The 12464-nt window shown below is 40.4% G+C and overlaps 1 protein-coding gene across 7 annotated transcripts in view; it reads right to left on the bottom strand.

The window, feature by feature from the left end:
- LOC137651552 (solute carrier family 22 member 15-like) overlaps positions 1 to 12464 on the bottom strand; it is a 221822-nt gene that overhangs the window by 28550 nt on the left and 180808 nt on the right. For all 7 annotated transcript variants that reach the window (XM_068384795.1, XM_068384781.1, XM_068384783.1 and 4 more), the window contains one exon: positions 11765 to 11899. In XM_068384795.1, the coding sequence (XP_068240896.1) occupies positions 11765 to 11899 (135 nt within the window). The remainder of the gene's footprint in view (positions 1 to 11764; positions 11900 to 12464) is intronic.

Genomic DNA, 12464 nt, shown 5'->3' with positions numbered 1-12464 from the left:
CATTCTACCTTTCTTCAAGTATTGTTCTCCTGTCTGGTCTTCAGCTGCTGATTCTCATCTTAATTTGTTGGACAAGAACATACAATCTATCAAATTTCTTATTCCTGATCTAGATATTAATCTTAGGCACCGTCGTTCAATTAGTTCATTATGCATGCTGCATAAGATTTTTCATAACAATTACATTCAGATCTTCCAGCACAATTCCATCCTGTTCGTAATACTAGGCAGGCAGTTACTTCTAATAGTCAGGCCTCCTCCATCATGAGGCTCAATACTACTCAGTATTCTCTGTGACCAAGTTGTGGAATGATCCTCTTAATTGTTTTAATGTTGAACAAACTGTCATAAGTCTTTTTATAGTTTATATATGACATATTGCATTTAAGCAATATTTGCAAATATACCCCTAAGTACTTTAATTGTATAATAAACGACAAAAGAAAAAATAACTTTACTGTAATGCAATACTAATAATAGCCGCATTTTGATGATACAATTTTTTATTTCTGTACTCAACTATGTTTTTATTGCTTCTTCTCCAGAAGCTTGGTTTATTGAAGTTTACCACAAAATAATTTAATATTAATGTTCACATTTTTTCTTTTGAAAAAGACACATGACCCTAGAAAAGTAATGAAATAATCCAGCAGTTTCATGTTATTCACTTTTGAAGTCGAAAGCATTCCCTATTCCTTGATATCCCAAGTCGGTGGGGAGGAGGGTATAGAAAAAAAACAAATTTTATTATCAAAATTCTTTTTACATCTATAACCCTCCCCTGATGTTTATATTGCTAACGCTCTTCCTCTGATGGAAGTGAGATGCCAGCAAAGAAAAGATGGTAAAATCAACAGTTTCAACCAAACTTTTATCCAAAATGAAAATTTATATTTTCTAGCTTAAATAATGTGTTTTCAATGAATTTGACCTTTATTTTTGTCGCAAATAATCAGATTAGGCGATACAAAATCCCCCTTAATAACTACAATAATGGGGTTCGGTAGTGGGAAATTGGGGTGTTTGAGTGGGAGACAAATACCTCTTACTTAGTGGAGTTAATTATTTATTGGTTTTTGCTCTGCCGTATGCTCGCTTTGCTCACGATTAAACATTATCTCACTGCTCCTATGTTCTGGCAAGCGGACTATGTTTCGTTATGCGCGTTAGCGCCGTGGGCTTGTATTTCGGTGTAAATTATCAATTGTATGAACTTAATAAAGGGGTTAATCAGCAAAAATTTCTCCAACCTTTTGATTAACTACTTGAATTACCTTAAATAGAATCAGAAGTTGAAAACGAAGGATGGGGGTCAATCTTTTCTGAATTGTCTACGTGAATGGCATATCTTGCAGAAAAACTAAGGGTGAATTACACTTGGGACACAACACTTTTAGGTAGCATTGAATGTTCAAGCAGAAGCCTATTCACCACTTCTGGTGTTCCATGGTAATGTCCATGAAACCGGCCAGTAACGTTGAAATATGTTATTTTGATAATAAAATAAATTTTTGAATATACTTACCCGGTGATTATAATAGCTGCAACTCTGTTGCTCGACAGAAAACTCTAAGGTAAAACTCGCCAGCGATCGCTACACAGGTTGCGGGTGTGCCCAACAGCGCCATCTGTCGTCCAGATACCCAGTACTCAATGTAAACAAAGAACTCAATTTTCTCCTCGTTCCACTGCGTCTCTATTGGGGAGGAAGGGAGGGTCCTTTAATTTATAATCACCGGGTAAGTATATTCAAAAATTTATTTTATTATCAAAATAACATTTTTCAATATTTAACTTAGCCGGTGATTATAATAGCTGATTCACACCCAGGGGGGTGGGTAGAGACCAGCAATATATGTTTACATTATTATGAGCTAAGAGTTTTTATTTCATTTTAGAAGTTATCAAAATAACAAAAACAAAATAAATAGGTACCTGGAAAGGAAGTCGACTTGAACAATTACTCTGCCTTTTTAAGTACGTCTTCCTTACGGAGCCTCGCGATCCTCTTAGGATGCTGATCGACCCCTAGGATCTGAAGTATCAAGGGTTGCAACCCATACAACAGGACCTCATCAAAACCCCTAATCTAGGCGCTCTCAAGAAATGACTTTGACCACCCGCCAAATCAACCAGGATGCGAAAGGCTTCTTAGCCTTCCGGACAACCCAAAAAACGACAATAAAAACATTTCAAGAGAAAGATTAAAAGGGTATGGAATTAGGGAATTGTAGTGGTTGAGCCCTCACCCACTACTGCACTCGCTGCTACGAATGGTCCCAGTGTGTAGCAGTTCTTGTAAAGAGACTGGACATCTTTCAAGTAAAATGACGCGAACACTGACTTGCTTCTCCAATAGGTTGCGTCTATTATACTTTGCAGAGATAAATTTTGCTTAAAGGCCACGGAAGTTGTTACAGCTCTAACTTCGTGCGTCTTCACCTTAAGCAAAGTTCGGTCTTCCTCACTCAGATGTGAATGAGCTTCTCGTATTAACAATCTGATAAAGTCTGACCAAGCATTCTTTGACAAAGGCAAGGATGGTTTCTTAACTGAACACCATAAAGCTTCAGATTGGCCTTGTAAAGGTTTAGTACGCTTTAAATAGAACTTAAGAGCTCTAACAGGGCATAAGACTCTTTCTAGTTCATTGCCTACGATCTCCGATAAGCTGGGGATATCGAAAGATTTAGGCCAAGGCCGAGAAGGCAGCTCATTTTTGGCTAGAAAACCAAGTTGTAGCGAACAAGTGGCTTTTTCTGACGAAAATCCTATGTTCTTGCTGAAGGCATGAATCTCACTGACTCTTTTAGCCGAGGCTAAGCATACCAGGAAAAGTGTCTTAAGAGTGAGATCTTTCAGGGAGGCTGATTGTAACGGCTCCAACCTATCTGACATGAAGAATCTTAGTACCACATCTAAATTCCATCCAGGGGTAGCCAAACGACGCTCCTTGGTGGTCTCAAAAGACTTAAGGAGGTCTTGCAGATCTTTATGTTTGGAAAGATCTAAGCCTCTATGCCGGAAGACCGATGCCAACATGCTTCTGTAGCCCTTGATAGTGGGAGCTGAAAGGGATCGTCCTTTTCTCAGGTATAAGAGAAAAACAGCTATTTGAGCTACAGAGGTACTGGTCGAGGATACAGAAACTGACTTGCACCAGTCTCGGAAGACTTCCCACTTCGATTGGTAGACTCTAATGGAAGAAGCTCTCCTTGCTCTAGCAATCGCACTGGCTGCTTCCTTCGAAAAGCCTTTAGCTCTCGAGAGTCTTTCGATAGACTGAAGGCAGTCAGACGAAGAGCTTGGAGGCTTTGGTGTACCTTCTTTACGTGTGGCTGACGTAGAAGGTCTACCCTTAGAGGAAGACTACTGGGAACGTCTACTAACCATCGAAGTATCTCGGTGAACCATTCTCTCGCGGGCCAGAGGGAAGCAACTAACGTCAACCTTGTCCCTTCGTGAGAGGCGAACTTCTGCAGTACCTTGTTGACAATCTTGAACGGTGGGAATGCGTAGAGATCCAGATGTGACCAATCTAGGAGGAAAGCATCTATATGTATTGCTGCTGGGTCCGGGACTGGAGAGCAATAGATTGGAAGCCTCTTGGTCAGCGAGGTTGCAAAGAGATCTATGGATGGTTTTACACCAAGTGGCCCAAAGTCTCTTGCACACATCCTTGTGGAGGGTCCATTCGGTTGGAATTACTTGCCCTTTCCGACTGAGACAATCTGCTATGACGTTCAAGTCGCCTTGGATGAACCTCGTTACTAGGGAGATGTCTTGACCTTTTGACCAGATGAGCAGGTCCCTTGCGATCTCGTACAACGTCAGTGAGTGGGTACCTCCTTGTTGGAGATGTACGCCAAGGCCGTGGTGATGTCCGAGTTAACTTCCACCACTTTGCCTCGAAGGAGAGACTTGAAGCTTTTCAAGGCCAGATGTACTGCCAACAGCTCCTTGCAGTTGATATGCATGCTCCTCTGACTCGAGTTCCACAGTCCTGAGCATTCCCGACCGTCTAGTGTCGCGCCCCAGCCCACATCCGATGCGTCCGAGAAGGAACGTGGTTGGGAGTCTGAACAGCCAGGGGAAGACCCTCTCTTAGGTTGATATTGTCCTTCCACCAAGTCAGACAAGACTTTATCTTTTCGGAAACCGGGATCGAGACCGCTTCTAGCGTCTTGTCCTTTTTCCAGTGAAAAGCTAGATGGTATTGAAGAGGACGGAGGTGTAGTCTTCCTAGTGACACAAATTGTTCCACGGATGACAGCGTCCCTACCAGACTCATCCACAGCCTGACTGAGCAGCGTTCCTTCTTCAGCATTTTCTGGATGGATAGCAGGGCTTGATCTATTCTGGGGGCTGATCGTCTTGTTGTTCAGCAACGTCCTCATCAGAGGGTTCCTCATCCGAAAACTGATGAGGAAACGGCAACGGAGTGGGCAACGTCTGGCTCGCTGAGTCCGGTCGCACTGGTGGATGCGTGACGGAGCCGGACGTAACATCATGGAACTGCTGCACAGTCTGTGAACTGTCAACAACCATGGGTGCGCGAGGAAGCACAGCGTCAACCCGAGACTGTCTAGACCGTCTGGGTTGTGCAGTCAACACCCTACCGGGTTGCTGAGGTTGACGCACTGCGTCAAAACAAGTCACCTCTGCTGGTTGTTGAACGTCCTGAACGTCAACAACCACCTCCGAGCGTCGCTTAACGTCAACGTGCGGCTGGCAACCCACACTGGGTCGCATCGGTGGAGGAACCACCTCAACTGGCAGACGCGAGTAGGTTACCTCAGCGTCAACAGGGCGCACAACCGACCGGTTGGAAGGTTGTTGGCCAGAAGGTTCGGTAGCAACCTTCTCCGCATTAAAGTCCTCTATCAAGGACGCAAGCTTGGACTGCATGTCTTGCAGCAAAGCCCATTTAGGGTCTACGGGAGCAGGTGTGGCAACAGACGGGGTTAGCGACTGAGGCGGTACCGCTTACCATCCCTGAAAGCCTTGTTATGCATGACATAATTGTACAGCAAAACTTCAAAGGCTCGAAAACAGCTGTGAAGTTGACCTGTAAACAACTTGGAGCGTCTCCTGGCCAGGCGCCAGGGAGAGTCTACGAGAATTGAGAAGTCTATCTGGGCAGAGGCATGAACTCCCAAGCCGAGAACTTCTCTCGTGTCATATCAGACTCTCGCTCTATAAACCAGTTTAAAAGAAGGGAAAGCAAAGGCTGTATCCCCCAAACTCCTCCTGGTGAAAAACCAGTCGCCTAGCCAACGTAAAGCTCTCTAGGAGAGCGAGAGAGCACTAGCTTAAAAACAACGGCTTCGAAGTAGCTAGGCCTAGTGTAAGCTCTGACGTTTAGGCGAACGAGGAGCAGCAGTCACAAAAAGATCCGGACAAAGATCCTTAAAAAAAATCATCATGATTTAATTAAAGTCCATAGGAGGCAAAGCAGCTTTAGGCTCCTCTCCATCTGACAGAGTCCTCAAGGGAATATCAGTAGGAGGGGGAACAGCAACTTCCTCATCTACAGGAACCTTGTCCGACAAAAGCTGAGTCTCAAGCAAGGGAGAGACCTACCGTGGTGGCAATGCTTTACAAGCAGAGTCCACACTCACTGGTGCATTAGTAGCGGACCAGAACGCAACGTCATGTAACTGCTTGACAGTCTGTGAACTGTCAACAACTGAACTGTCAACCACAACAGGTGCGTGAGGACGCACAGCGTCCACTCGAGACTGCTTTGACTGCCTAGACTGAGCAGTCAAAACAACTCTAGAATGCGGAGGTTGACGCACAGCGTCAAAACAAGTCAACTCCGATTGTTAGTGAACGTCTTGAACGTCAACAGGAGCATCAGCAAGTGGCCTAACGTCCAAATGCGGCTGAAAAACCACACGAGACCGCATCGAGTGTGGTTCTAAACAACCTGACTGACGTGACTAAGCTACGCCAACGTCAACAGTAAGCACAAAGGAACGTTAGGTTGGCTGAAAGCCAGGATATCGATGAGATAAACGGCTAGACTCAACGGACTAATCGGTAGAATAGTCTTCCATAAGGGAGGCAAGCATATACTGCATGTCTTGCCATACAACCCATTAAGGATCAACGGAAATGGTTGTGGTAAGAGACGAGGGTAACGTCTGTGACCGCAACACTTTGCCAACAAAAAAAAGACTCTCGGAGTCTGTGTTACGCTTTTGTTAGGCGGCGAGCAGTTATCCGATGACTGCATAGGGTCAGAGCTGTCCTAATGGTTGTAACCAGGACGCTGGACCTGTCCTGAAAGGACTGACTTTCGCTTAAGGGCTTCGAAACCTTGTGACAGGTTTCTTATGCGAAAAGCCTTCGGATGACGAGGAGAAACAACGTCTCTCTCGTCTTATGGTAGGGGAGATCTTGGTAAGATACACCCGATACCATAGAGGGAAAACGTCTGTTCGTTGATCAAGGCCTCTCGAACCCATAAGTCGTTTGACATTACTTCTCCCCTGGGCTTGGGAGCATGCAAGAGGTCCCGGACTAGGTGAACGACAGGCACGAACAGACGAACCCTCGGACGCAACACTGTAACACTTTGCGTATATCACTTTATCACTTCGATTTTCTGTTTTGCACTTATTTCACTGAAATCGAAACTTTTACTGATTTCTACCTGAAACACGCAATTCTACCCTTCATTAAAAGGTAGTAATTGCGAAATCAGTCGTATAATGCAAGCTCATTAATACCAGCAAAAAACAGAAAACATATTTTAAGATAAAAAAATCAGTGGCTGGGAAAGAGACTAAACACTAGTTCATATAAACTACGTTTTCAATCTCTCACCGCACATAGCCTGGGGACGAGAATAAAAACCTAAAAACGTTTTATCCTTCCTCCCCGTACAGCGACTAGGGACGCGAGTAACATGAGAACAACGTTACCCGCTTGAACGGAACGTTTTCTCTCCTCTCTCTCCCTCCGTCTCTATCTCTCTCTCTCTCTTTCTCTCTTGATTTCGCACCTAAGAGAAGAGCCCAATTATATTTCGTCAAAAAAAAACATGTTATTTGACTAAAGGAAAAAACTGAAAGGTTTTTAAAATAAAAAGTTCCTTTAAATTAGAATTTAAAACATTTAAGCTAAGAAAGAATGAACAAAACGTCAGAATCGATTTACTCTTACTGCAAAGTGAAACCGTGATACACTCTCTCTCTATCGTAACGATAGAGCGCATGTTGAACGTCCTGAACGTCAACAACTGCGTAGCATAAATAAACTAAACGTTAGTTCATCTTTGAAAACAGAACGAAGACTATCAAAGAAATTCTTTCATAAAATATTACATTTAAAAAGTTTTAAATCCTTAGCTCTTTAAAAGCTAATTACGATATAAAGGGCTCAACGTTGATTAACTTCGGTTTCCAAATTAGGACCGCCTACTCTCAGGAAAGGTCTATATAAACAAAACATTAAAATTTATTTTTATATGTTTATAATAAATGGAAAGTTAATCGAAGAGGCCTAATAAAGGCGGAGAGATATAAAATATATAGAGGAAAATCTATAACGTGATAAGATAATTACTAAAAGCCTAAACACACTTCCGTCTAAGGGAAGGGTCGGCCATTTAAAAGTGAAAGAAAGTCCATACTCTCTTTGTCACCATAATTAAATCTATCCAAAACGAGTTCAAGATTTAAGATGAAGATAAAACACCTGCATAGCGAAAGCTCAAAACTTGAATAGAGTACTTCACCAATCAGTTGTGAAAAAAAACTCCAGTTTAGCAACAGCGAGTAAGTACGTCTTGTCGATAGCTCGACAGAGAGAAAATTGAGTTCTTTGTTTACATTGAGTACTGGGTATCTGGACGACAGATGGCGCTGTTGGGCACACCCGCAACCTGTGTAGCGATTGCTGGCGAGTTTTACCTTAGAGTTTTCTGTCGAGCAACAGAGTTGCAGCTATTATAATCACCGGCTAAGTTAAATATTGAAAAATGAAGAGGAACAACCACTGCACGTCCGCACAATGGAATCCACGGCAGTCAACCAACTCACACTGTCTTTAGAAGGACATATAATTGGATAATCTTAAAACAAAACAACGAATCAGGTTTCAGCACTTTTACTGTACCTATACATCATAACCAAAAACGAAAGCCGATCAGACATTTTTACCCACAATGCATTAACAAAAAACAAAATACCGTTGGGAGAAAAATAAACATGGCAGTGTAAGTACATCCATGGGATAAGAGTTAGGAACAATATTTATCGGCAAATATTTCCTTGATCCTAAATTTGCGAAAGATTCGAGTAACTTTTTTGTATGACTCATATATATGATAAATGAAAAAATCATATATATACGAAATTGGTTGAAACTGTAATAATTCCGAAAAGATATAGGCCAACAAGAATATTAAAATGTATAAAATAATTAAAATCATATGTACTCAATTGCCCTAGATTTAATGGAAAACATTTCAAAATGGGACTCCAGATTGTTTCCTGATAATATTGGAAATAATCAAAAAGAAAATCTAAAACTTAATTGAACCCCCCAAAAATTAAAAGACCATAGGGCCATCAGACACTATAGGACATAGAGCCCAATAATCTCAATATGATAGCCAGGTTTCATAAAGATAATATCCACCAAACACCAAACTGGTAGGTTATTAAAAATGCTGCAAAAATTCTTTCCAAAGAAACCTTTTACCAAAAATTAAGAGATGTACGTTTACTCCTAATGCGGCATATAGAACCTTAATCCTCAAGGCTTTAATAAGATCTGGAGAGTTTCTGTAACCAAACTTTTAACTAGAACTAACACTGCATTATGGTCAGAGAACAAACTGGAACGCTAGTCACACATGGCAAAATAGGGACACTATCTGTAAAGTCGATAGTTTGTTAAAAATATACTTAACCTCTCTTACTGGACAAAGACAACTACAGAACAGTATTTTCTGATGAAATAAATGCACAATTTCTGATAAATAATTCTGAGAATCGACCATTTTAATGGAGATCTTTTGATGCACACAGGTTTAAATATCTCCGTTACAATACTTGAATAGGACAGGTCTAGTTCCAGATGCTTGGGTACCAAATTAAGCATTGTTCTATACCCTATAACAGCTGAGATTTTAAATTCTATTCCTAAAGTACACCCTATAAAGCTTTAACAATATAATCCTAGCTAGTCATAGCTTTTGATACATTCTTAGACTGACATCATTACAAATAAACAAATTAGTTTCTCTGATACAAAATAATGGTAGACTAACTTTTAGACCTATTAAGGACAATATAGAGGGTTCCAAAATCTCTAGGTTCAAGAATGTGATGGAAAGTCTCCAGGTGATTAGATGTAAATGGGAGGTGTTTGGGTGAACAACCTTTGAAGTGGGTCATCTGAGCAGATTGATTAGTGTCACAACCTTTTCGGGCACTATGCCACAGATGGCCCAAATTCACTAATCATTTTCTTCATGTCCAGAGCAGGGCTAGTAAGAGTCACTTTTATTACACCAGCCAGTTCATGGTAAAAGTAGGGAGTGTGTAAAGATCTAGATCTTTCCTGTACCTAACATGGAATCTGCTTTTTATGCTAAGGAATTGAGAACAAGATAACAAAACACCCTTATCATTGTTTTGTCAAGAGTATCTGGTGTTTCCCAGATGTCATCCATCCAAGTAGTTACCCAACATTAACTTCACCAATGGTACTATTGCTTCTTCTCCAGAAGCTTGGTTTATTGATATTTACCCACAAAATATACTTAGAAATATTCCCATTGTCTTTTCTTTAAGAAGGTAGATGCCCATAGTAAAGTAATTGCTAGATTGTTTCATTACTTTTCTAGAGTTATGTATCTTTTTCAAAAGAAAAAATGTGAACATTATCAATAAATTATTTTGGGGTAAACTTCAATAAACCAAGCTTCTGGAGAAGAAGCAATAAAAACATAGTTAAGTACAGAAATAACATTTTGTATCATCGAAATGCTGCTATTATTATCATTGCATTACAGTAAAGTTGTTTTTTGTAGTGTATTATGCAATTAAAGTACTTTGGAGTATATTTGCAAATATTGCTTGAATGCAATATTATAATTATAATTACTAGCCAAGCTACAATCCTAGTTGAAAAAGCACGACGTATAAGAACAAGACCCAAGGGCTCCATAAAAGATAAATAGCCCAGTGAGGAAAGGAAACAACGAAATAAATAAACGATGAGAAAAAATGAAGAATAAAATATTCTAAAAACAGTAACAACATCAAAACAGATATGCCATATATAGACTATAAAAAGACTTATGACAGCCTGTTCAACATAAAAACATTTGCTGCAAGTTTGAACTTTTGAAGTTCTACTGATTCATCTACCCAATTAGGAAGATCATTCCACAACTTGGTCACAGGTGGAATAAAACTAATAGAATACTGTGTAGTATTGAGCCTCATGATGGAGGTCCTCAGATTAACAGGCTCTTCGTGAAGATGGGAAGAATCAAGAGGATCAGGTGTGTGACTGAAAGAGCCACGGCTCAGGTTGTCCTACAACCAAGTAGACGCTCATGTGCACATGAAGTCAAAGGAGTTAGCACCTCTCTGGCATTTAGGAAAAACCTCTCAGTACAGCAGGTACTACTTGTAGGCAGGTGGAAATGCCAAACAACGATCAGGGCATATTACCTGCAGGACATAACCCACAGGAGCCTAGACAATTTTTCAATTGGTCCTATGGTAGCAGCTCACAACGTGATCTAACACCTCAGCTACCTTAGGGGACAAGTAGCAGAAGATCGAGGGCGGAGGTAACCCGTGGGGTAAGTCTTGGATGAATGTGAGAGTGACTGGGTACTTCCTACTTTCATCCTCCCCTCTCTTCGGTTTCAGCATCCAAGGGACTCTGCATAGCTGACCTGCGTTTTTTGCGGGTGAGTATCACGCTCTGTAAGTTACCCGCCTACCCAGTAGGAGGTTATGATCCCGACCTCCTAACAGGGGGAAGGAGGTTGGTTTATGATTTTAATGTGATTTGCTGTTAGTCCCTCAAATCAGAAAACTAATAAACCTGTATTTCCCTTCCAGCAATTGATTATTCTGGCCGTCATCCAAAGAGGATAATGCGGTGTGAGTATCCCTCAAGAGTCATGCAGAACTAGAGACCATCCCAGGACAGTTTCCAGCCAGTTGGACTGGACTTTCATACATCTAAAGGCGAGTCTGCACTCTTACAGAGCGCAAGGTTTGTATTTTGCGTCGGGATGAATGACAAATTTGGGAATAATGTGTATTTTCTCTAGCATAAAAACCTGGTACTCTTTAATCATATTGACCCGTCAGCACCAACCCCTTAAGTCCTGGACTACTTAATTAAAAAGTGACGGTTAGTCACCAGTGCTGGTGGGAGCGGGAGTAAACATACCTACGCTAAGTAGCGATGGGTAGTTAAACCCTGTTTAACTTTGTTTCAACTAGTCTTCAGCTTCGCCAAAATAATAATGCACTCTTAAAGAGCTCTAGGTTTGTATGCTAAGGAAAATACAAATTAATCCCAAATGTCATTTTTTTTTTAGTATATTACGCCAAAAAATCTTGTTACATTTTTTATTTTGCTTTAAAGTTTTTAATTCTTAGAATGCATAATGAATTTCATTGAAATGAAAACTAGAACTTAAAGTATTGTACCCGTTTCAAACTTTTTAAAGGAAAAAATACTATAAAACATGAATTGGGTATTAATAAAGACTTACCTATCAATAATAGCAACAGCAATGAGGCAAGAAGGAATTTCTATTAGTCCACTTAAAGTAGTTGACAAGTAAACATTTCCTCCCAAGTTGCTGGCAGCCATAGTTAAGCCATAATAAACAGCACTATTAACAAACCTGTGGAAATAAAAAAAAATATTTATTCAAAGGTATAAGTAGATTTCTATTCAAAAGATATAAAATTCTGCTTATATCTAAATCATATTAGTTTAATTTCTAAAGGCTTTCTTTCTCCGAATGTTTCCCAATAAACCTTTAGCTGATATTTTCTTAAATCTTTGACATTAGACTTTGTCAACATTGTTCTTCTATTTAGTTCTGTAGTTGTGTATCTTGATCAAAATGAAAAGTCATCAATAAAATGATAATCATCTCAAAGAGATTTACCCACTTGTCACATAATTCTATCTCAAATTCATGTAATTTCTTTGACTTTTCAAGGCTGTTTACCACGCTAGGATTCTAGTTTGGGGTAACTTAGGTGTGGCATAGATGCATTGTGTTCTGTTAGGTAAAAAATAAAAAACGAAATTTAGAATGAAGAGTTAAGGCAGCCTTAAATAAGAATTTTCATACTGTACTTTACTGTACAATTATAGAGTAGTCCTTCAACTTATCCGATGGTTTGTGGTGTGTTCTTGTAATGAGCAACTAAGAGGTTCATCATTGTCTAAAGCTAGCT

Source organism: Palaemon carinicauda, chromosome 1 (genome assembly GCF_036898095.1).
Source record: "Palaemon carinicauda isolate YSFRI2023 chromosome 1, ASM3689809v2, whole genome shotgun sequence".
NCBI lineage: Eukaryota > Metazoa > Arthropoda > Malacostraca > Decapoda > Palaemonidae > Palaemon > Palaemon carinicauda.
Note: the sequence above shows the minus strand (reverse complement) of the source record. Positions and strands in the feature narration are given on the sequence as shown.